The 22958-nt window shown below is 43.7% G+C and overlaps 1 protein-coding gene across 4 annotated transcripts in view; it reads left to right on the top strand.

Moving 5' to 3' along the window:
• The window catches only part of Sephs1 (selenophosphate synthetase 1), a 30835-nt gene extending 14376 nt beyond the window's left edge, over positions 1-16459 (top strand). For 3 of the 4 annotated variants that reach the window (XM_036186989.1, XM_036186988.1, XM_036186990.1), the window contains 4 exons: positions 751-841; positions 3060-3159; positions 10289-10501; positions 12417-13671. In XM_036186989.1, the coding sequence (XP_036042882.1) occupies positions 751-841; positions 3060-3159; positions 10289-10501; positions 12417-12631 (619 nt within the window). In that variant the 3' untranslated portion in view covers positions 12632-13671. Of the gene's footprint in view, positions 1-750; positions 842-3059; positions 3160-10288; positions 10502-12416; positions 13672-13882 lie in introns of those variants that run through there. The other variant, XR_004944960.1, reaches the window with a different exon arrangement.
• The last annotated feature ends 6499 nt before the right edge of the window (positions 16460-22958 follow it).

The following is a 22958-nucleotide window of genomic DNA, read 5'->3' as shown; positions in this document are numbered from 1 at the left end:
GCCATAGTCTTCCAAGTACCTCAGATGACAAGTGGAGAGCAGTGTGCCCAGCTTCTGCCTGATGGTTTGAATCTTACTCATAAGAGTGAAGTTGAACACTGTGTTCACTTTCCCCAAGCTCTTTTTACTCCAGTAGCTGAAGACATTCCCAGTAAGCTTCTTGTGTCTTACTAGGAGGTTTCCTTCTACTAATGGACAGCATATGTGGGGCAAGCATGAAGACCTGAGTTGTGTCTCCAGCAGCAACATAAAAGCTGGGTGTTGGGGCTGGGCGGAAGTGATGCACACCTTTAATCCCAGTACATGAGAGGCAGAAGCAGGTGGATCTCAGAGTTCAAGGCCAGCCTGGGCTACAGAGTTCCAGGAAAGGTGCCAAAGCTACACAGAGAAACCGGGGGGGGGGGGGGGGTTTGGCTGTTAGCAGTGTTCACTGTAACCCCAGCACAGGGAGACAAAAAAAAGGCAAGCCCCTGGGGCTCACTACCCAGCCAGTCTAGCCAAAATGGTGATTCCTGTTTTCAGTGAGAGACCTTATTTCAGACAAATGAGGTGGTAAAAGAGAGACGGTAACACACACTATCGACTTCTGGCTTCTGCCCAGCTCACACACGTGTGCATTCATACATACACATACAGGCACCAAAAAAAAGTACAAAACATTTTCTAGCAAGATTTCCCATTTTGCTTTAATAATGCATTTGTTTCCTTGGTTGGTTTGACCAGAACGTGCCCTCTCTCTCTTCTCTGCAGGCCAGATAATGCAGTACCAGGGGATGTGCTGGTCTTGACAAAACCCCTGGGGACACAAGTTGCGGTTGCTGTGCACCAGTGGCTGGATATTGTAAGTAAAGAGCTGCTGAGGAGTGGGGTGGAGGTGAGCTGGACAGTTAGCTTTCAGAGTTGCTTTTTAGTTTCGGTGAAGCCCTTAGAGGAATTATCCATATTCTTATAAATGAAAATTCAATCCATCTAATGTTTGAAGGAGGTAAGGCCCAGCTTGAGGCATCAGATAGTGTGGATAAGAATTCTGGGAAGTGACATTCAAAATAATATAAATAGGGTTAGTTGTTGGCGTCCTCGTCCTGGGTTTGGGGTTGTTGTGATGTGTTTGATGTTGTTGTGGAGAACGAATAAAAGGATGTTTCTCCTCAGCATTACCCCAGAGCTGGCCTTCTTTGTTTTGTTTTTCCTTGACAGCTCCAATGACTAAAAACCCCTTCTGCCCTCACGTGTGGTGTGTTCATTTCTGAAACTACCAGGCTTGAGAACTAGTTGGGAAAGAAGAATACAGACTTATGTCACTTCTCAATCATTTATCTTGGCTTGATATAGCCACTAAGAAATCTCAGAGCTCAGCCATCAAGTGCTCTTCCAGAGGACCTGGGTTCTCTTCTCAGCACTCACTTGTGACTAACAACTATTCCAGGGGATCCAGTGCTCTCTTCTGGCCTCTGTGGGCACTGCATCCATGTGGTATGCAGACTTACATGTAGGCAAACTGCCCATATACATAAAATACTAAAAAATTAAATTTTGCCAAGTGGTAGCACACATCTTTAATCCTAGCACTTGGGAGGCAGAGGCAGACAGATCTTTATGAGTTTGAAGCCAGCCTGGTCTACAGAGTGAGTTCCAGTATAGCCAGGGCTTCACAGAGAAACCCTGTCTTGAAAAAAAGAGTAATAATAATAAATAAAATTAAACCTCAAAAAAATTTTTTTTCATCTCAAAGGTGGTGACAGTCTTCACTTATTTTGCCTCTTTACTCAGGGATGTGAACCCACCTGAGAAGTTGCTGTGAAGATAGTCACAGAAATGCTGTGCAGTGACTGTGTAGCCTGCACAGTCTTACATGGGGGGGTAGAAGAGTCAGGGTGTCAGGAATGGGGGAGCCAGGGCCTTCTCTCTCTCCACTTCTGCTTCTCACACCACCGCTTCATTATTTATTTGTTTACTTTTAGTAAATACTCAGAATTTGAAAAGGCAACTATCATGTTTGGGGTTTTGTTGTTTTTCTTTTAATAAAGGTTAGAGGTAACTGTCATAGTTTTAGAATCTGTAGTCCAGGATACTGGTTTTTGACAGGCAGGGAATGGTAGGTACAGATATCAGAGTGTATGTTTCTTCTGGGAGAGATGGAAGTTATTCCTATTGCCTAGCAATGTGGGGGAGGTTATTGGATTTTGTGATACTAGGGACCAAACTCAGCCTCACATATGCTAGGCAGGCTCTACTCCAGCGCCTTGGGTATTGTTTATAGTGTTCAAGATAGTTAAGTGAATGTGTGAATCATAGAGCAATTAGTGATCTGTGATATCTTTGTGCCATGAACCTTACTCACATCATTGTGCTAAGTTCTTTGACAGTCAGACATAGGCCTTTTTGTCCCTTTGATAATACCTTATTGGCTCACCCAAGGCTGTCCTCAGCATGGACAGTTAGAAAGTCCACATGTTTGTATCAAGATAGCTTCACTGCAGGAGTCAGTTAAAGTTTAAAAAAAAAAGTGTAACATAAAAAATGGAAGCCATTTACCTAATAGAGGAGATGGGAAAGGGAGCCAAGGCATGGGGAAAATTCTGTTCTTGTTACAGTGTTCAAGGTTTTGTGAATACTAGTCAGACACTTGCTGGAGCTGCATCCTCGGCCCTTGAAAACACTGTTAGTAAAGGAATTTACACCTGGCCAAATAAGAGTGGGGTGCAGCTTTGTGTCCTGTTAGATTGACACATCCAGCATGCTGTGACATTTACTATGGGATTGTGGGATAAACAGACAGTAGCATGGTTGTAGTTCCATGAAAAATACTAACCACAGAGGAGCACAGAGTTAGAACGTTTCTCTACCTTTTCATACTAGATAAATAAAATTCCTAGTGACTAGTGTGTGGCTTAGTGGCACAGGCTATGCTAGCATGTGTGAGGCCCTGCGTTTGATCATCAGCAATATGCATACATATCAGATGTACCCCAGGCCCAGAAGATGACTTTTGTAAGTGTTTAGAAGTAAAGATGAATCACATTTTCGTTTTTCTCTCTCACTTGTGTTCCTATGGCTAGCCTGAAAAGTGGAATAAAATCAAGCTAGTGGTCACCCAGGAAGATGTAGAGCTGGCGTACCAGGAAGCAATGATGAACATGGCGCGGCTCAACAGGACAGGTACGGGCAAGGGCGTTCTGGTGAGGGTAGATAGAGAAAGGCAGGGGACCAGGACAGGGAAGAACATGGCGGTGACCGAACACCAGCGTCTTCTCTTGGTACCTGCTTTGGGTCTGTAGATTACTACTGGGAATATAGGCAGATGATGTTTAATTCATAATTTCAGTATGACAGCTCCCTAATACTTTCTAGCTCTTTAATGTGGAAGTAGCGTCGGGTTTTGAATCCTGTTGTGAGTTGAGGAGAGCCTATATGTGGCATATTCTCAGTAAAAAGTGTTAGATGTGACTTCTAGTAGATAATTTCTCATCATAATGTCCATGTGGGCCTTCCTCCTCCTTCAAGCCAGTTGTCAGGGGCACTTTAAGAATCCTAGCATACACATCATTTTAAAATAATGAATTGTTTTTAATTTAAAAACTGCAGTCAAGACCGTTTGCCCTTTCAATTATGAAATGGACTCTTAATTACTTTTCTGTTGCTGTGGCAAAGCAACACCATGACCAAGGCAGCTTACAGAAGAAGGGGCATTGGAGGTTTCAGAGGGTGAGTCTCCTTCATGTCATGGCAGTAGCTAAGTGCTTACATCCTTATCCTCAAGCAGGAGGCAGTGAGGGAGAGCTAACTGGGAAGGGCATGAGCTTTTGAAACCTCAAAGTCTGTCACCTAATCCTTCCCAAACATTTCCACCCACTGGTAACCAAATATGTGACTATATGGGCCTATGGTGGCCATCACTCATCCATCACTACAGGCGTTAGTGCATGACTTTAAACTGGTTACTATAGAGGGGCTTGTGTGATTGAATGGAGAGATGTAAGCCTAATTGTATAGGATTTTTATTCAGTTATGTAAGCCATCACAAAGCAGGTGCTGTACAGATGTCAAGTGCTGCTTTTTCTTTACACACGTGTGTGTATTAATATAGGTGGATGCATGCATGTGTGTATACGCATGTGTATAGAGGCCAGAGGTCAACTTTGAGTGCCCTTCACCTTGTATTTTGAGGCAGGGTCTCACTGACCTGGAGCTAGGCTGGCTGTCCAGCAAGCCCTAGGTATCCACCGGTCTCCACCTCCCCAGCATGTGGCACCAGGCACAGGGTTTTGTTGTTGTTTTTTGTTGTTGTTGTTGTTGTTGTTTTATTTTGTTTTTTTAAGCTGAGGATTGAACCCAGGGCCTTGTGCTTGCTAGGCGAGCGCTCTACCACTGAGCTAAATCCCCAACCCAGCACAGGTTTTTACTTGGGTTCTGGGGCTTGAATTTCATACCTTACTGACTGAGCTTTCTCCCTGGCCCTAGCTCTTGTTTTAATTGTAAAATAGCTTCTTTGGCCATAGACAATACCTGAAAATAAGGGATATAGTAAAATTACCCTGGCTGAGTACATATTGCCTGCGGGCTTGAAAATATGTCAAGGAAAGACTATTCTAAAACTTAACTGTTCATTACAAGAAAGACGAGGCATTGAAAACTAAGTCTAGATGTACCATGGAGTGTCATTGTGTGGTTAACTGGTCATCAGAACTTTGTCATTTCAAGTGTTCGCATTTAGACTTACTGGTCAGGTAACACAAAGATGTTGCAGCTACTTATCATGAGCCCTTTGAAACTGGATCTGAGTTTGAATATGATAGCCAGGGCATGTTGACAGCTCATCTCCTCTTGATCAAATTTCCATGCTTCTGATTTAGTGTCTCCACTCTCTCTCATGTGTACAGTGTACACTGTCGGACACCCCCACCCACCCACCCACGCACTTTGATCAAATCACAACTGGGATTCTAAGCAGTCACTTGTTACACTGAAGTTGTGAAAACAGCCAGGAGAGCTTAGCTGTTTTTCTGAGGAGAGTCAGCCATCACTGGGGATATGGCCTCCAAAGACAGGTGGGATTATCTATTGTCTGGGGCTTTGGTTTTGAGACAAAGTATCAAGTATCACTGTAGCCTTGGCTCACCACTAACTCCCAGAGTTCCTCTTGCCTCTCCTCAGTGCTGGGATTAAAGGGTGGGCCACTATGCCCCTCTTTTCTCAGACTCTTTTAATAATGTGTCTCCGAAGATTTAACTTAAAATATAGGGGGAGGAGGCCTTTTTTTTTTTTTTTTAACTTCAAATCAGTTAAATGTTCAGGGTGAGATAAATCACTCATTTGCCTATGACATTTTATTTTTTTGTTTTGTTTTTTGAGACAGTCTCATGTAGCCTGGGCTGGCCTCCACCACCCTTGAACTTTTAATCTTCTTGCCTCTACCTCCTGAGTGCTGAAATACCAGGTGTGTATCACCCTGCTGGGTTCTGTGCAGTGCTAGGAATCAAAGCCTGTCTTATGCAGCCTGGTTTGATGGAGGCATTTTCTTATTGGGGTTCCCTCCATCTTGTGCCAAGTGGATGTAATACAAGCCAGCATACCAAGGCAATCCTTGACATGGTTTAAGCATCTTTTTTTAAGTATGTCTTTATGTGACTGTATATATGAACGCATTGCACAGTGCCCTTGAAGGCCAGAAGAGGGCATCAGATCCCCGGAGCTGCAGTTACAGGAGGTTGTGAAGCTCTTGCTGTGGGTGCTGGGATCCAAACTTGGGTTCTCTGGAAGAGCAACAAGCCCTCTAACGTGCTGAGCTGTCTCTCCATCCCCGACTTTAATCATCTTACACCGTTTTACTGGTGTTCACACTAGCTAAATAATTAAGCAGAGGCACTTCTCATGGATCTTTTAAAAACGGTAAGCCGTTGTTTCTAGAAAGCTTGTTCTTAGCTTTTTATGCACTGTCCCCCACCCCATGAGCACCACTATGCACCTGTGTGAATATGGGTATGTGGGTGCTGTGGGACTTAGGGACTTCTCTTGTTTGCTGCTGCATATGCCAGACCTTCTGAGAAATTCCCCGATCCCTGCCTCAATTCTCACTTTAGGATGCTAGAAATGCAGATTCTCTGTAGGCCGCGTGTTGGTTCTAGGGATCTGAATTCAGGGCCTTATGCTTGCACGGCAAATGCTTTACCCGTGGGGTACTCCACTACTCCAGCTACTGATGCCTTCTGACAGTATTGCTGTGTAGAAATTGGCTGCGTTTGGCAGTAGAGCAAAGCTAAGCCAGCAGAGGCAAGAAAGATGGGTTCTTCAGCATATGGTGCTGGAACTCAAAAACAATCTACGCACTGACCTTTATCCTCCATAAAATTTAACTCCGTTTATAACAAGAATTCCCAAATCTTCCACAAATATATTTTCCCAAGCCAACTACTCAGGAGGCTGAGGGAAGAGGAGGATCATTGGTCAAGCAAGGCCTGCCTGGTTAAAAAGTTTATTGGGCTGGAGAGGTGGCTCAGAGGTTAAGAGCACCGACTGTTCTTCCAGAGGTCCTGAGTTCAATTCCCAACATTCACATAGTGGCTCCCAACCATCTGTAATGAGAGATTTGGCGCCCTCTTCTGTATACATAATGAATAAATAAATCTTTAAAAAAAAATAAAAAATAAAAAAGTTTACTGCTAACCTGGGCAAAGTGGTAAGGCTCTGTCTCAAAACTCCATAAGGGGAAAAAAAGAAGATAGAATTATATGCTTCCAATAGAGAAGTTTTTTTTATTTTGTTTTTGTTTGTTTGAATTTTCAATACAATATATATATATTGTGTGTGTGTGTGTGTGCGCGCGCGCGCGTGCATTTGTTTTTTTTGAGACAGGGTTTCTCTGTGTAGCCCTTGCTGCCCTGGAACTCACTCTGTAAACCAGACTGGCTTTGAACTCACCTTTAATCTTTGGGATTAAAGGTGTACACCACCATGCCTGGCTCAACATAATGTGTTTTGATCATATTCTTTCCCCTTCCTAGGAAAATTTTAAAACTAATACAGATCAGGAGAGAAATCCCAATGCCCGTATTAAAGCCTGGTCCCTGTTTGGAACGTGTTTACTATTTTCCTTTAACCTTTGTGTTTTTGCTTGGGGGTTTCTACCTATCGTCCTACTATAATAATTATCTCATCAATGCAAATTGTTTTAGGAAATGCTTTTACACACAAAATATTTTATTTAGCTCTTCACATATAGAAGAAACAGTTCACTGTGAAGGGAAAGAGATAACCTTACAATCATGACGGTTCTTATACATGATTGATATTGAGTCCCCCTACACAGCCTTTACTAAAGCACTTGAGTTTGAATTGCGTGTTATTTGAAAGATATAATTAAACTAAATTTTAGTATATAGCAGTTGTACGTGATTGCATGTCTATGTATCAAAATGCTTTGAAATGTACTAGTATTGAAATAGAAATGTAAAGATTGCTGTGGAATGTGTCTATTATAGTTTCCTTATGTGTTTCATTTGTTTGGAGCATAAAATACCTCTTTTTTAAAAAATTGTTTAAACTGAATAAGGCTAAATGAATACTGTGACTGAAAATATCTTTTTAAGTCTTTGTCATGTTTTTCTTTTTAAAAAGCTATAAAAAACAGCTATTGCAAATTATGTCATTCCTGATTAACCAGAACTTTGTGGTTATTAAGTCAATTTTAAACTTCCTTAAAAACAACAGCAAAAAAAAAAAGTGCAGAAGAAAATTATGTGTGGTTTTCCACCCCAAAACCCAAAACAGCTTCAGTTTGCATTTTGAAGTATTCCTCCGTGGCTCTTACATATTTTCCTTCAGCTTCCTGCTGTTGCCTTATTGGTTATTCCGGTGCACATGGACCCAGTGGCTGTTCTTCCTCCTTTAGCGTCACTGGTTATTTGTCGGTGTACTTATCCACAGAATTGTGAATGAGCAAATAATGTTCTACTAGAAAGACAGTCTACCTTTGAACAATCCACTTGAAATGAAACTTGTCATAGTTTTACTAAGAAGCTAGGGCTGTGCAGCTGCAGTCACCCTGCCATCTGGCAGGAGAGCAGAACCAGACCAGCAGCGGGGAGGGGCTTTCGGCCAACGGTACTGGAACGAGTGCACATCCACATCCATGTGCAGAACCACAGGGAAGACCGTTGTCTTTCGTAGAAAGTAACTCAGAATAGCTGTAGGCCTCCAGAGCAGAGCACAGAGGGAAACTTAGTGGGCTGGAGATGACTTTTTCACTACAACAGTTAGATGAACAGAAGTTGGGTGCTACCTGAGAGAAGAAGATGGATGTTGACTGTAATTAAGATAAAATTGTTCTATACACAACAGCTAAGGTGATGAAAGACACTGGGAAATAGGTCAGTTGAAAAAGTACTTACCCACAGTCATGAGTACTTGGTTCAAGTCCCTGAACCAACATAAGGAACTAGCTCTGGTGATATACCCTTGAAATCCCAGTGCTGGGAGGCAGAGGCAGATGGGTCCCTGGGGCTTGCTGCCAGCCAACCTATTATAACCAGTGAGCCTCAGGTCTCGGTGTCCCACAACGTAACATGAAGGACTAGAGAGATGGTTCAGTGGTAAAACTCTCTCACGGAGGACCTGGGTTCAATTCCCAGCACCCACATGACCACTCAAGGCCATCTATCTGTAACTCCAGTTCCAGAGCGTTGCATGCCCTCTTCAGGCCTCCATGGGTACCAGGCACACGAGTGCAACCTAAACGCCCATCCACATAAAATAATAAAATAGTTTTAAAAATCAAAAAGTAGGATGGATGGTACCCGAGGAACAACACCTGCAGTTGCTTCTGGCCTCCACGTGTACACATACACCACATACATGTACACATACGCCATATACGTGTACACCCAGAAGAAAAGGCAAGGCACAGAGTGGGAGGAAGTCTTTACAAAATACATTGCTAGTAGTGGTCTGATGGCCAAAATTTATGACAAATTCTTAAAACTCAAAAATAAGAAAACAACAAAATCGAAAGATCTGAACTGACAGTACCTCATCAGTGAAGGTGTACTGGCAATAAGACACCCAGAGATGCTCAGGTTCTGTGTCCTGAGAGAATCACCCATTAAAACGGTGAGGTGCTCCTCACCCGTGTCAGAATGCCAAACCGCAGGCGGCGACGCCACCAAACGCTGACAAGAACGGGGAGCGACAGGAACACTTGCTCGGTCCTGGTGGGAATGCAAAGCGCACATCCACTGTCCAGCAGAGTTAGCTGGGCCTCTTGGTAGAGAACTAAGGTTAGTGCTAACCAAATGATCTAATAGGTGTGCCTCACTGTTTACCCCAAAGCAATTGTCACGCAGGAATCTGCATGAATTGTGTATCGTGCCTTCGCCCCTGACTGCCGAGCTTAGAAACAGCCAAGATCAGTGGGGGAACAGATAAAGTGGCACATCCAGGTGTAAAATATTACTGTCAGTTTTTAAAGGGGGGCTGCCAGTCAGTGAAAGCCTGGGGAAGCCGACTGCATATTGTAATGAAGTGAAAGAAGCCAGTCATGAGCTCCCTGAGAAGGCAAACTGTGGAGACAGAAAAGAGGAGCGGCTGCCGGGGCCGAGAAGGGGGAAGGGCTAGTAAAAGAGGCCCATAGGCCAGAGCGGTGGAGCTACTTCCCATGTGCACGCTGTTACCCGTTATGAACACACGGAGTCCTCATACACACCGTGCGCCCTCGCTGACTGTCAGATACAAGTCTGACTCATCAGATGACTGATGCAAAGTGTCCCATAGGCCATGTGGGAACCCTGAGCCACATTTTGTTCAGTGTTTGTTTAAGCATGCTCAGTTGATTCTTCTGCCCTAATGCTGCTCTGAATAAGAAAACCTGAAGTCTGGTGTGGCACAGGCTTGTAATCCTAACACTTGGGAGGTGATACAGGAGTAGGAGCTTGAGGCCAGCCTGGATCACATACGGACCCATTCTCAAAGCTTAAATAAGTAAAAGTAATTCAATTCTCAGAAAACTCTATTAAGAATATCTAAGTCAGGCATTCTTTAAACGTGGTAGTATATTGTGGGTTTGTTTTGATGGGTTTCCTCTCTACAGCATTTTTATTTACTAGGAAGTTGGCCTCGATGGACCTGCTGCTAGGTTCCATGTGGCTGAGTGGTTTCAGCTGCAGTAAGAACCCAGTCTCCAGCGTTTGACCCTGGTCTGTTGACTTTGTAACACTGCTTTGTGCTGTCTCTCCTTAGAGGGGCTTTGAGTGGGCAAAAGTGAGTTTTTCTCAAGTCCCTCCTCTGCCTCTCTCAGCTGCAGGCCTTATGCACACGTTCAATGCTCACGCAGCCACTGACATCACAGGCTTTGGGATTCTGGGCCATGCACAGAACCTGGCCAAGCAACAGAGGAACGAGGTGTCATTTGTGATTCACAACCTTCCTGTGCTGGCCAAGATGGCAGCTGTGAGCAAAGCCTGTGGAAACATGTTCGGCCTTATGCATGGGACCTGCCCGGAGACATCAGGTACAAGGATCCTGTTCCCTGGTCAAACTAAGAAAGCCCTGGGTATCAGTGAGTCCCCACTTGGTATGAGGTCAGGCATGACAGCCGTGTCCCTCCTGCTGTGGGTTTGCAATGCCCTCCAGTGGGACTGAGATGCTGTTGTGAGTTGAATGTAGCTGTGTTCTCCTTTTTATATGGTGGTGTGGAAGATGGTCACTCAGGGAAGATCACTTACCACATTCACTGGAGACTTAACCCTTGAACTCTGACAACCATAAATAAGATTAAACAGGCTGCTTTTTTTTATTTTATTTTATTTTTTTAAAGCCTTTAAACTTGGTGTTTTAGCAGAACATCACAGCATTCCCCACTACTTAGAAAGTAGAGTCAGGATGGTTACAAGTCTGAGGCTAATCTGTACAACATAGGAAAGCCCTGTCTATCTCAAAAAAAAAAAGAGCCAGGTATGTCTTGTACATGCTTGTAATCCTCATACTCAGAGAGTGGAAGCAGAAGGATGGCTTCAAGTTTGAGATCAGCCCAGGCTGTGTCCTTCGATCCAGTTTGTTTGTTTGTTTGTTTTTCGAGACAGGGTTTCTCTGTGTAGCTTTGGAACTTTTCCTGGAACTCACTCTGTAGCCCAGGCTGGCTTTGAACTCACAGAGATCCACCTGCCTCTGTCTCACGAGTACCGGGATTAAAGGTGTGCGCCACCCCCACCTGGCCCCAGATCCAGTTTTAAGAATAAAAAGTTGTTTTAAGAGTGCCATGGTATGGAGCTGGAGAGATGGCCCAAAAATGAACAGCACGCATTGCTCTTGCTGAGAGGAGTTTCCAGCACTCATATCTGGGAGCTCACAACTGCCCGTAATTCCAGCTCTGGGGGAGGTAACGTCTCTGACCTCCATGGGCACCCTCACTCATGAGCACAGGCGTAATTAGAAAGGATGATCTTTTAAAAAGTGGTGTAGTGTGTATCCTGTGCTTCAGGGTGTATGTACCATTTCAGAGTGTTATTTCCCTTTTGCCCCATGTTCCTCTTTCCCCCTTTACTTTGCTGCCTCTGTTTACCTTCTAAGTGTTCTTTACCTCCTATGTTTTCTTCCTCAGTTTTCCTCATTTCCGTTTCATTTTCTCTAGAACTCCTTTAACGCACATTGCTAGACCCGACTCCTAGGAAACTGGTTGGCATGGGCCTGAGTCCCTGAAAGATTCTGGTATCAGGCCAGGGTTGGAGCCCACAGAGCCGTCTACCAGGACTTGGCATCCTCAGCTCACTGCTGGTTACTAGAAGTAGTTAGTTTTTCCCCTGTTAGCTGCTATCTGGCTAGAGCAGTTTCTGCCACCTAGTGGGCACCAAGTGAGCATTACATGAGCTAGGAACCTCAATCACTCAGCTTGGTTCCTTCCTTTTCTGAAAGTTTTTCCCTGGTCACTTAGAAACTCAAGCTTTCTGGCCTGGCTGCTAGAAACAAGAAGGAAAATTGGTATTTTTGTGTTTTGCAGAAAGTTAAGAGTCAAGACTAATGTCTAGATACCTTCAAGGGAAGGCCTTCTCTTGAGTCTTAGGTTTAAAAATATGTCACAGTATCATTCTTGGTGAGATGAGGCGTCTGCAGGGAAGCACAGAGAAGGGGCCCTTCTCTTGCTGTGTCTCCCAGTGTGGAGTAGGTCACTCACCGCCCCGTGTGATCCTGGCCCCACACGTCTCTCTTCTGCTAGTGTTTCAGTAGTGTGGAGGGAAGGTCATTTTCAGTTGGAAGTTGGCTGGTTTAGTAGTGGTTTCGTGTAGTAGGAGTTTACCAACAGATCACTTACCTGTCTCTGGAGTGGAGCAGCCTCTTGGTGCCGGTCGGTCGGCTCTGGTGGAGGCCCAGAGAGCCGCTGCCGCCTTCTTTCCCAGCACCACCAGTAACTTCTTCTCTTTCTTTGCTAGGAGGCCTGCTCATCTGTTTACCACGTGAGCAAGCAGCTCGGTTCTGTGCAGAGATAAAGTCCCCCAAATACGGTGAAGGCCACCAAGCGTGGATTATTGGGATTGTGGAGAAGGGCAACCGCACAGCCAGAATCATCGACAAGCCTCGGATTATTGAAGTCGCACCCCAAGTCACCACGCAGAACGTGAACCCCACACCTGGTGCCGCCTCCTAATCTAGACAGAGCCAGCTACTGGATTTTGTTTTTAAATAGATCTATTTCTTTATCATCACTTCAATTAAAGACTAAGAACACCACAAATCTCATTGTGTCTACACATCTGGTGACCCTAGGTCGGTTTGTGAGTGGATGCAATTAATAAAATGAAATCCATGGCCTTCTTTTCCTGTTACATTAACTGAAGATGCACCCAACCTCGAGGCAGCTTCTGAGTTGAGAATGATATTGTTATCCATACTGTTGATTCAGTTTGAATCTTTAGATGCGTATCTCTTGCCGCATAGGCGCTTTCTAAAGGTGCTTCCCACCCCAGACATACTGAGAGCACTGTCACCGGGCAGCCCCTGTCTTCTCCTTTTCTATTTCAGGGTCTCGGTTGACATTCTAGAAAGACAGAATTGGTAAGTGACATGATGGTCTCCCAGGAGTCAGAGGGTTGCATGATTCCTTGAGTCTTTGATTTGTAGAGCTGAGTCTAACAACTCGGGGTCATTCTTGGACCCAGGACATTCTGCAGTAGCTCACACAGACTTCGTTGAGTAAGGTTTACTCTGCATGGAAAGCACTTAGAATAAAAAAAAAAAAAAAGAATTTTTTTTTTTAATTTTTTTTTAGCTTTCCTGATACTTGCAGTAATACCATTAATGGTTCTTTACCAATAGGAAAAAGGATACTTTTTGAAATGTAATTAGATGTTCTATAGTGTGACAAGGAATTGCCTTCCGATAGGGGGTTCATGTATAATACTCATTTATAATTCAATATCTAATTTACTTCGGAAATAATTTTTAAATATAATCAACAATAAAGACTGTTCTGTGGATGGTAGCATTTAATACATTTTATATTTTGTATAGTGATTTCAGGCCTCTTGTTTAAAATCAGCAGCTCTTTAGCCTAATTCTTAGCATCATTTTGTCCCCGCGCCCACTGTCCTGTGCACGCATTTTGTGATCTGTGTTAAAAACCTGCATTGCCACCATTGCAGCTCAAATTTAAAAGTTGTTATTCAAATAAATATTTAATTTTTTTAATTGCTCTTGTATAATCAGATGCCCTTTTTAGTATTATTTCAGAAGCATTTGGGAGGGTTTTGCCTAAAGTACAATTTATTGGGGAGAACTAGATTTTAGTTTTATAAAACTTTTAAGTCTTTCATGGGACCTATATTTTCTTGAATTAAATTTTGTAGTTCTAGAACAAATAGGCAATCTACAAAGGTGTGTCTGTGTTTCTTAAAAACAGGGGCTTCCTTATCTTTTAACTATGAAGCAGCTGGGGACTCCCATCGATAAGCACAAGGGCACTGGGTCCTCAAGCACCTTCTTCAGTAGAGAAAAGCGCCACTTCTCCAGGTCACAATGCTTCCTGCTAACAGGCCCCAAAGCTGCACTTTGTAAACTTAACCCAGCCTCACTCCTCAACACAGAAAACCAGGAACCTGCCACTGGGCAAACGGATTCCCTGAAAGGAAGAGGCCGCAGTGTGTCCTTCAGGAGCCCAGGACCTCCTGTATCCACCTACAGCTGGAACTGAAGCCACCAAGCATGGCCCTGAGCAGTGGAAGCTGTCACAGGAGGACACTAACTGGACACTTTATAGGAATCTATATGATGTCGGTCCTCGAAAGTACACACCAGTGGTCTGCAAAATAAAATGTGTTGGAATCCTTTGAGTGCAGAAAACATACTGTTGGGCTTGTTTCTGTTTTGTTTCCTCACGTAGGTGAAATCAAAGCTAATTCTATGTATGGTCTGCCCCCAGAGCTTGTACTTTTCTTGGTGGCAAGCCTGTTGAGATGAAGTTTGATGGATAATACCCTGAGTTGTCTTTAAAGGTTCATATCAAAAGAAAATGCTGGGGACTTAAGGGGTCCGTGGACCCCTTGTGTTTTCAGAGTGCTCAGAAACCTGCATGTTGGAATCACCCAGGCATTTATCAAGAGACATTCCTGCCCTTTCCCCAGACCCACAGAATCAGTAGTTCTGGCTGTGGAGCCAGATAATCGGCCTTCAAAATGAGCTCTTTAGGGCTTTGTACGTTAAAGCTTGAGACCCACTAATCTCGAAAGGAATGCTGGCGGGTAGTGTAGAAAGTGGGGCTCTCAGGGCTCTTTGTAGTCTTGGCCTTTCTATTTCATGTGCCTGACCTGTGACCCAACAACACTGTGTGTGTGTGTGTGTAACTAGAAAGTTCCTTGACTCAAGTGTCTCACTGGGTTCAGTTCCTGAGTTTGGCAAAGTCTATGTGGAACTCTTAAATGTATCCAGCAGTCACTATTATCTGATTTCTGGTACCAGTCTAAAACCACACTGGACACTGTTCATCTTGGAAATCTGTAAGTTCTACGATGAATGTTGCACCCCTAATAGTTGGGTAGGATAAGTAGGAGTACTGATTATACCTGGAGAAGCTGGACCCTACTAGAGTCAATTCCGCTCATAGATCCAGAGTTTTTGCAAAGGAATGTCAAAGTTTAGCTGGTTATTTCCACAGGCTAGGTTGAAACTAATTGTTTCTAAGAGAAAAATGTAATAACATACTTGTTCTTTTTGGCTCAGTATTTTGAAATATCTTAGCCTTTCTTAGAAGTTCTGTATGAGTTATAATGAATTATGTGGAAGTGTTTTGATCTGATTATATACATGTATGAGCGAAACGTTTGCAGTCTGAATTCAGCATTGCTTTTAAAAGTGTCCTGTCTTGAGTTGGTAAGATGGCTCAGTGAGTACAAGGTGCTTCCCTCAAGCCTGATGACGTGAGTTCCATCCCCGGACCCCACATGAAGGGAAAGCTCATCTCCACATGCACACTGTGGCATGTACTCACACACTTAACAATAAATACAATCTAAAGTATTTTAAATGTCAGAGTTCTAGATCTTTGTCTTACTCTGTAGAGACAGGAATATTTTATTTCGATCTATTTTATTTTTAGATAGGTGTTAGAGAGACCTGATGATGAACGTGCACACACCACTGGAGCTGCTCTTTTCCACATTGATCAGGCAGGCACAGCAATCTCTGCTCCCAACATTTGTGCCTTCTTTTCTCATTAGGAATCCACATAAGAGTCACAGTCGTGAAACACCAGGGACCATGATGAGAATCCAGAATCCTGCCAAGAGTGGAGCACAAGCATGTTTTGCCTTTGTAAATCTGTCTTGAATGAAAGGGTGTGGGTGGATGAAACCAGCCCTGAATCAATGGAGTTGGGCAACACTTTCCGGGCATCTAGGCATAGTCATGAACCCCTGGAAGTCAAGCTTGCTGAACCTGAGAGTGATTGTGGTTTGCTCAGTGAGAATGGGGTACATAGGTCTTGTCTGTTCTCTGTAAGGTTTCCTATACTTGACAGTCCTCAGATGCCAAAACTGTTGGTTGTCCTTGATAGGGAGTTTAAATGCCCAGGAGAAAGGCATGTAATGAAGCCCATCAAACTCAATGGAACTGGGCCTGATAACAGGGCTGTAATCCCATATACTCAGGAGGCTGACACAAAAGGACCACAAGTTCAAAGTCAGCCAGGGCAACCTAAAGAGGCCCTGCTCTGCTCTCTTGGGGGTGTAGTTCAGTGGTAGAGTACTTGCCTAGCATGCACAAGGCCCCAGGTTTAGTCCACAGTATTAGCAAAAGCCAAACTTCCGTGAAAGAAAACAAAAATTTGCTATGGTTCCTGGATTATGGAAAAGGCTGATATAGCTTCCATTATTGTGTTTCAGGAATAAAAATACATGTACATGGAAATATATAGGATGTAGTGTTTATCATCCAGGCACATTTTGTATAGTTTTAAAACAAAATTATATAAAATTTGATGTCTAGGATATGTTCCTGGGCTTGGGTCCACTTTGAGAAATAAAACTACAATAGTTTGAACCTTCATGTTTCTGTTTACTGAATGGTAGTTTCTGTAGTACAGTCAGCAATAAATAAATCAGAAATGCATATTCCTTTAATGTTAGGATGACACAACTTACCAGGGCAGTTTAGAAAGCTGTGAAATTTATTGTCCTGCACCCATCAGCAGCTCCCAAGTGCGATGTATAAAGCTGTGAGATGGGAGGAAGCTTCAGTGGAGACACCAAGCTGCAAGCAGGACTCGAGCCAGCCTGGGAAGGGCCATGTGGACTGCTGTCAGCAAGGCTGTAGGCTTGGGGCTGGCCCTTCAAGCCTTTGGAGCGCCAGTCATGGCAGCACATGCTCCAGGGCTGAACCATGGAGCTACTGGGTTTAATGTTTGTCCCGCTGACATTTGGTCCTGATTTGGTCTGACCATTGCTTGCTATTTTCCTAATCCTTTTAGACTGGACATACACACAATTAAAAATAATAAGATTTTTTTAAAAAAAATTTTTTTTTAAGATTTAAAAAAAAAAAGTTCTTAGCCTTCTGTAGGCAGAATGCTGACTGACCAAAAGTATTCATTGAACATGGCTGTTGGCCAAGCACTCTAGCGCCCTGGAGTCTACCTGCAGCCAGAGACCAGGTGGTCAAACACGTTAGACATTTCACATTCAAGCCACAACCACTGCCGCATTGGTGTTTCAGCTGTGGGGCTCAGTGCTGATGCTGTTCCGTAGTCTGATGCAGCAGAAGAACTGTTGAGTCCAGACTGTCATCTGAGCTCTCGTGACTCTTATCTAACTGGAACCAAGACCCAGACAAGAACGTGACACAGTGGCTGGTGTCAGGTGCTTACTGCTGGTTAGGGTGAAAGGGCCCTCACACTTTCCAAACCTCTCCATCTGCTGTTTGGACCGCAGAGTTACGTCTGTCAGCGTCCCATCAAGCAGCTCATACTTAGAGAGACACACACGTAAGTTTATGGAGTTTATAGAGCAGCTTAAATAAACTAGTTTGTTAGGGACTTTGTCCTGTAAGAGATGGTTCCTATAGGACCAAGCTACAAAGAATATGTCCATTAGATTTCTTGGTAAAGACCTGGTGTTTTCAACATAAGAAGATACTGTGTCCATTTCTGGGCAGAATCCTGCCTTATTTATTTATTTGTTTGTTTGTTTGTTAACTTACTTTGAGATAAGTTTTCACTGAGGTGGAGGCTGCCCTTCTGCACTAGCTTCTTTTTTTAAAAAAAAAGATTTATTTATTATGTATACAGTGTTCTGCCTGCATATATGCCTGCAGGACAGAAGAGGGCACCAGATCTCATTAAGGATGGTTGTGAGCCACCATGTGGTTGCTGGGAACTGAACTCAGGACCTCTGGAAGACCAACCAGTGCCCTTAACCACTGAGCCATCTCTCCAGCCCCTCCTCCTTTTTTGTTTTCTTTTTGTTTGTTTGTTTATCTCATTGTTTTTGTTTTGTTGTTTGTTTTCCAAGACAGGGTTTCTCTGTGTGGTCCTGGAACTCACTCTGTAAAGCAGTCTCTTGAGCACTGAGATTACAGCTGTGCATCTACATTCCCAGGTCCATATGCATTTATATATAATGAACAATGCAAATTAATGTGGTCAACCCCAAGAAGAAAGTACATCCTGCAGGCCATGAAGATAAGAGGTTTCCCAGCGACACTGGCAGGCCCTTTCTTCTTGCATTTACAGGTGCCTTAGGAGTACAACAAGAGTTGGAGTGGGCAGCTCAGGAGTACAGAGTTTGCCTAGTGTGCATGAGGGCCTGGGTTTGATTGATCCCTGGTACAAAAAAATAAAATAAAATAAAATAAAATAATAAATAAATAAATAAGCTAATTAATTCAAGCCAAAGAAACAAAAAGCCTTGCCTCTGATTGCAGCCTCCTGCCCCTTGTACATTCTCACTGTTCAGATTTTATTGTTAGTTAGGTCCAGCACACATTCTTTTCCACCACTGCTAACATGGATCAGTGCTCTGCTTCCTTCTTCCCTGCCTTGTACTCTCTAAACAACTCATGCCATACAAGACACTCGATGATTGTGAAAGGCTTCATGCCAGCTGACTTCGCTTCATTGGACACTCAGTAGTAATTCACCCTGGTTTTCCCAGCCTCTCTCAATCCAAATGATCCCATAAGTGACCGTGTTATTCTTTCATCTTCTCCCAGATTCGTACATATGCATCTTTTAGTTTCTAGTTTAGGCTGAAAGATTAAAAATCTCCGTGTGCTCCTGTCCTCTCATGCTGCAGACATGGCTCCATGATGGATGACATCAGACTCAGGTTTGGAGAAAAGAAGTTTGTTTCTCTTTGTCCCTTAATGGTTTATAGGGTGATAGTGATGCAGGGATATCACTATCTGGCTTTTCCGAAATTATTCTTAGAAGACTGGTTTTTATGGGACAGACGCTGAAACTGTGATTCAAGTCCACAGAAGAACAAATAAATGTAAAGTGTGAGTGTGTGTGTATCATCCCGCCCACCTCTGTTCTTCCTTTGCTTCAAACTACTGTAGATCAGTGGCTGTCATTAAGATGGGTGGGTGGGGGCTGGAGAGATGACTCAGTGGTTAAGAACATGTACTACTCTTGTAGAGAATCTGAGTTCAGTTTCCAGCATCCACTTTAGGTGGCTCACAGCCACCTGTAACTGGAGTTTTAGGGAATTTGATACCTGTACCCTCTGTGGGCACCAGTTCTCATGCAAACATGCCATCACACAGATATACACACATACTAGAAAATAAAAAAAAATATCTGTTTTAAAAGATGGGAATGGGCCGGGCAGTGGTGGCACACACCTTTAATCCCAGCACTTGGGAGGCAGAGCCAAGAGGCTCTCTGTGAGTTCAAGGCCAGCCTGGTCTACAAAGCAAGATCCAGGACAGGCACCAAAACTACACAGAGAAACCCTGTCTCCAAAAACCAAAACCAAAACCAAAACCAAAACCAACCAAACAAACAAACAAAAAAGATGGAAATGGGACAAAGGATGTGTCAGGGTCACTCTGGGGAGATTTTTTTGTTGAGTTTAGAGCCCATGCAGTAGCCTAAATGCAAAGGGCCCAGGGTGAATGTGTCCTTACTTTTACTTTGCTGGAACCAGATACTCCAGTGGAGTGACTTCAAGGTGGACAGGTGCATTCTGGCTCCTGTGGCTGCTTGGTCTCATACACTTAAGTAGAGTATCAGGCAGTAGCAGTCTGTGGTGGGGGATGTTCTTCACTTCTTGGCAGACCAGAAGTAGATAGCAGGACAGGAAGACAGCAGGGATAGTATACCTCCAATGGCGCACCCCCAGTGGCCTACTTCTCCAGCAAGATCCCACCACCTATTTCCACAGCCTCTCAATATGGTGCCTTCTCTGAGTATGAAGCATAAAAAACACGAGCCTGAAGCTGGCTATGATATTGCATGCTGTAATCCCAGGATTTGGGAGGTGGAAATGGGAAAATCAGGAGGTCAAGGTCATCCTCAACTTCATAGTGAGTTCAAGACTAGCCTAAGCTACTTTAAGATCTTGTACGCAGGTAGAGTTCTCTGTCCCACCAACAAATCCCAAATACCCAACAGCTGCTTCCCAAATAATTGACTCAGAGGCTTATTACTTATAAATGCTCAGCCAGTAGCTCAGGCTTATTACTAACTTACTCTTACACTTAAATTAACCCACAATTCTTATCTATGTTTAGCTATGTTAACATATCTATGTTACCTTTTCTCAGTACAACATTCTCATCTTGCTTCCTCTGTGTCTGGCTATTGACTCCTGACTCTACTGTTCCTCTTCCCAACATTCTTTGTTTGGTCACCCTCCTATGGTGGTATTGTGTTCCCTGAAATATTGTGTGTTCCCCGAAATAAACTTATCTGGGGTCAGAGAGCAGGACGGCCACAATATTAAACATGAGGATAGGCAGTGGTAGCATACGCCTTTAATCCTAGCATTTTAGAGCCAGAAATACCTCTGGATCTCTGAGTTCAAGGCCACATTAGAAACAGCCAGGCATGGTTACACATGCCTTTAATCCCAGAAATCCAGCCTTTAATCCCAGAGAGTGACTGCAGAAAGTAGAAAGATATATAAGGCGTGGAGACCAGAAACTAGAAGCATGTAGCTGGTTAAGCTTTTAGGCTTCTAGCAGTAGTTCAGCTGAGACCCATTCAGATGAGGACACAGAAGCTTGCAGTCTGAGAAGACAAGACCAGCTGAGGAACTGGTGAGGTGAGGAAGCTGTGGCTTGTTCTGTGTCTCTGATCTTCCAGCATTCACCCCAATAACTGGCCTCAGGTTTGATTTTATTAACAAGTACCTTTAAGAATCCTGCTACACCCTCCCCATACTTCTTGCCTGGCTACTGGCCAATCAGTGTTTTATTAAACCAATTTGAATGACAAATCTTTACAGTATACAAAAAGATTATTCCACAGCACTTGACTCAAAAGGGGTGGAGGTAGAGAGATGGGTCAGTAGTTAAGAGCACTGGCTGCTCTTTCAGAGGACCCAGGTTCAATTCCCAGCACCTACATAGCAACAATAACTTCAGTTCCAGAGGATCCCACACCCTCTTCTGGCCTCTGAGAGCACAAGACATATGGTACACTGTTGCAGGATATTTGATCACACTATGAACCCAGAGATTGCATTTATTAAATAAAGTCAAACTAGGGTCAAGAGGCAAAGCCAGGAACTAGTTGACAGGAAGTAACCATAGACAGTAAGGAGTCAGGAAAATGGATAAAGAAATGCATAGGAAGTAGTGAAGATGGACTTTGAGTCTAGTAGCCTTTTTGGTTTGGTACAATCAAAGAGAAGCTCTCTTTCTGGGACACTGGCTAAGGAGGAAGGTCAGCTGATTACTCCTCAGCCTCCTTGAGCTAGCAGGTTTTCACCCCAGCATCTGACTCCTGAATCTTTTTTGGTAAAACTGTAAGATTGAGATTTAGTTTTAAAACAATACACAGATATACAGACAGGCAAAACACTCATACATATAAAAAGTAAAAAAGACTATTAAACACACAAAATACCACAAGCCTGTGATATTGTATATCAAAACCATGACAGCTTACCTTAAGCTCCTTGATCACATCTGTGGAGACTCCCTTTTCCAAATAAGTTCAATTTTGCCCTTTCCTAGGGTCTGTGATGTGAACACACTTTGCAGAAGGGGTGGCATCCTTTGTGGAGCAAAGTTATAAATTCTATTTTTAGTTGGGTATAGTAGCACACTTAGGAGGCAGAGGCAGGAGGATCTCTGTGAGTTCAAGCCCAACCTAGTTTACGTAGAAAGTTCCAGGTCAGCCAGACCTATATGATGAGAGTCTGTCAGAGAAAGAGAGAGAGAGAGAGAGAGAGAGAGAGAGAGAGAGAGAGAATCTTGAAGCTGGAGAGTTTTCTCTCCGAGTCCCGCCAAGCCCCAGCAGTCTGACAGCCCACTTATAAAATAAACACACAGATGCTTGTATTATTTAAACTGTTTGGCCTAAAGGCTCAGGCTTCTCGCTATCTACTTTTTTTAATCTTAAATTAACCCATTTCTATTAATTTATACTTTGCCACGTGGCTCATGGCTTACAGGTACCTTACATCTCGCTTGTCATGGCGGTGGCTGGCAGTGTCTCTCTCCCTCAGCCTTCTACTTCCCAGAATTCTCTTTTCTCCTTGTCCCGCCTATACTTCCTGCCTGGCTACTGGCCAATCAGTGTTTTATTTATTAACCAATCAGAACAACACGTTTAATATACAAAACACCCCACAACAATATCTCCTTTTGATGTGTTAGAAATCCCAGTGGTGAATGAGGGCTGTGGTGGTGTATGCCTTTGATAACAGCACTTGGGAGGCAGAGGCAAATAGATCTCTGAGTTCTAGGGCAGTCTGGTCTACAGAGTGAGTTCCAGGACAGCCAGGGCTACAACCCTGTCTCAAGGGGGGCAGGGGGGGGGAGAAAGGAAAAAAATTAAAAAAGACATCTCAGTGGCGGTGTGAAGTAGACCTTCAGACACATACAGTCTGGAGTTTAACAGTCCAAGTGATGGTAACTAATTTGAGATCTTCACCTTATGGATGGAGTTTAAAATTTGAGACTGGAGGATGACTGAGAAATCTGGTATTTACAGGAAAGAGGTATGAAAGGACAGACTGCAGATCTCAGGGGAGTGAGGAAAGGTCAATCAGGAAAGGAGGCAGAGAGGGAGCAGGGAGGGGAACCATTGCTGGTCCACTCCCCATGGCCACATGTCATGGACAGCATGGGAGGGGAGGCAATGGGATTCAAGTCCTGGATGACCATGTGGTGGCCACTGGTGACCTCAACAAGAGCAGTCTCACTATCACGATGAGTTCAGAAATGCCTGGGAACAAAATAAGGGAAGAGGAATTTGAGGCTGCAAGTATCTACAATTCTTTCAAGATTGGCTACAAACGAATTTTCTTTGCTTT

The sequence above is a fragment of the Onychomys torridus genome, chromosome 5, assembly GCF_903995425.1.
Source record: "Onychomys torridus chromosome 5, mOncTor1.1, whole genome shotgun sequence".
Taxonomy (NCBI): Eukaryota; Metazoa; Chordata; class Mammalia; order Rodentia; family Cricetidae; genus Onychomys; species Onychomys torridus.
This window is presented reverse-complemented; position numbering and strand designations above follow the sequence as displayed.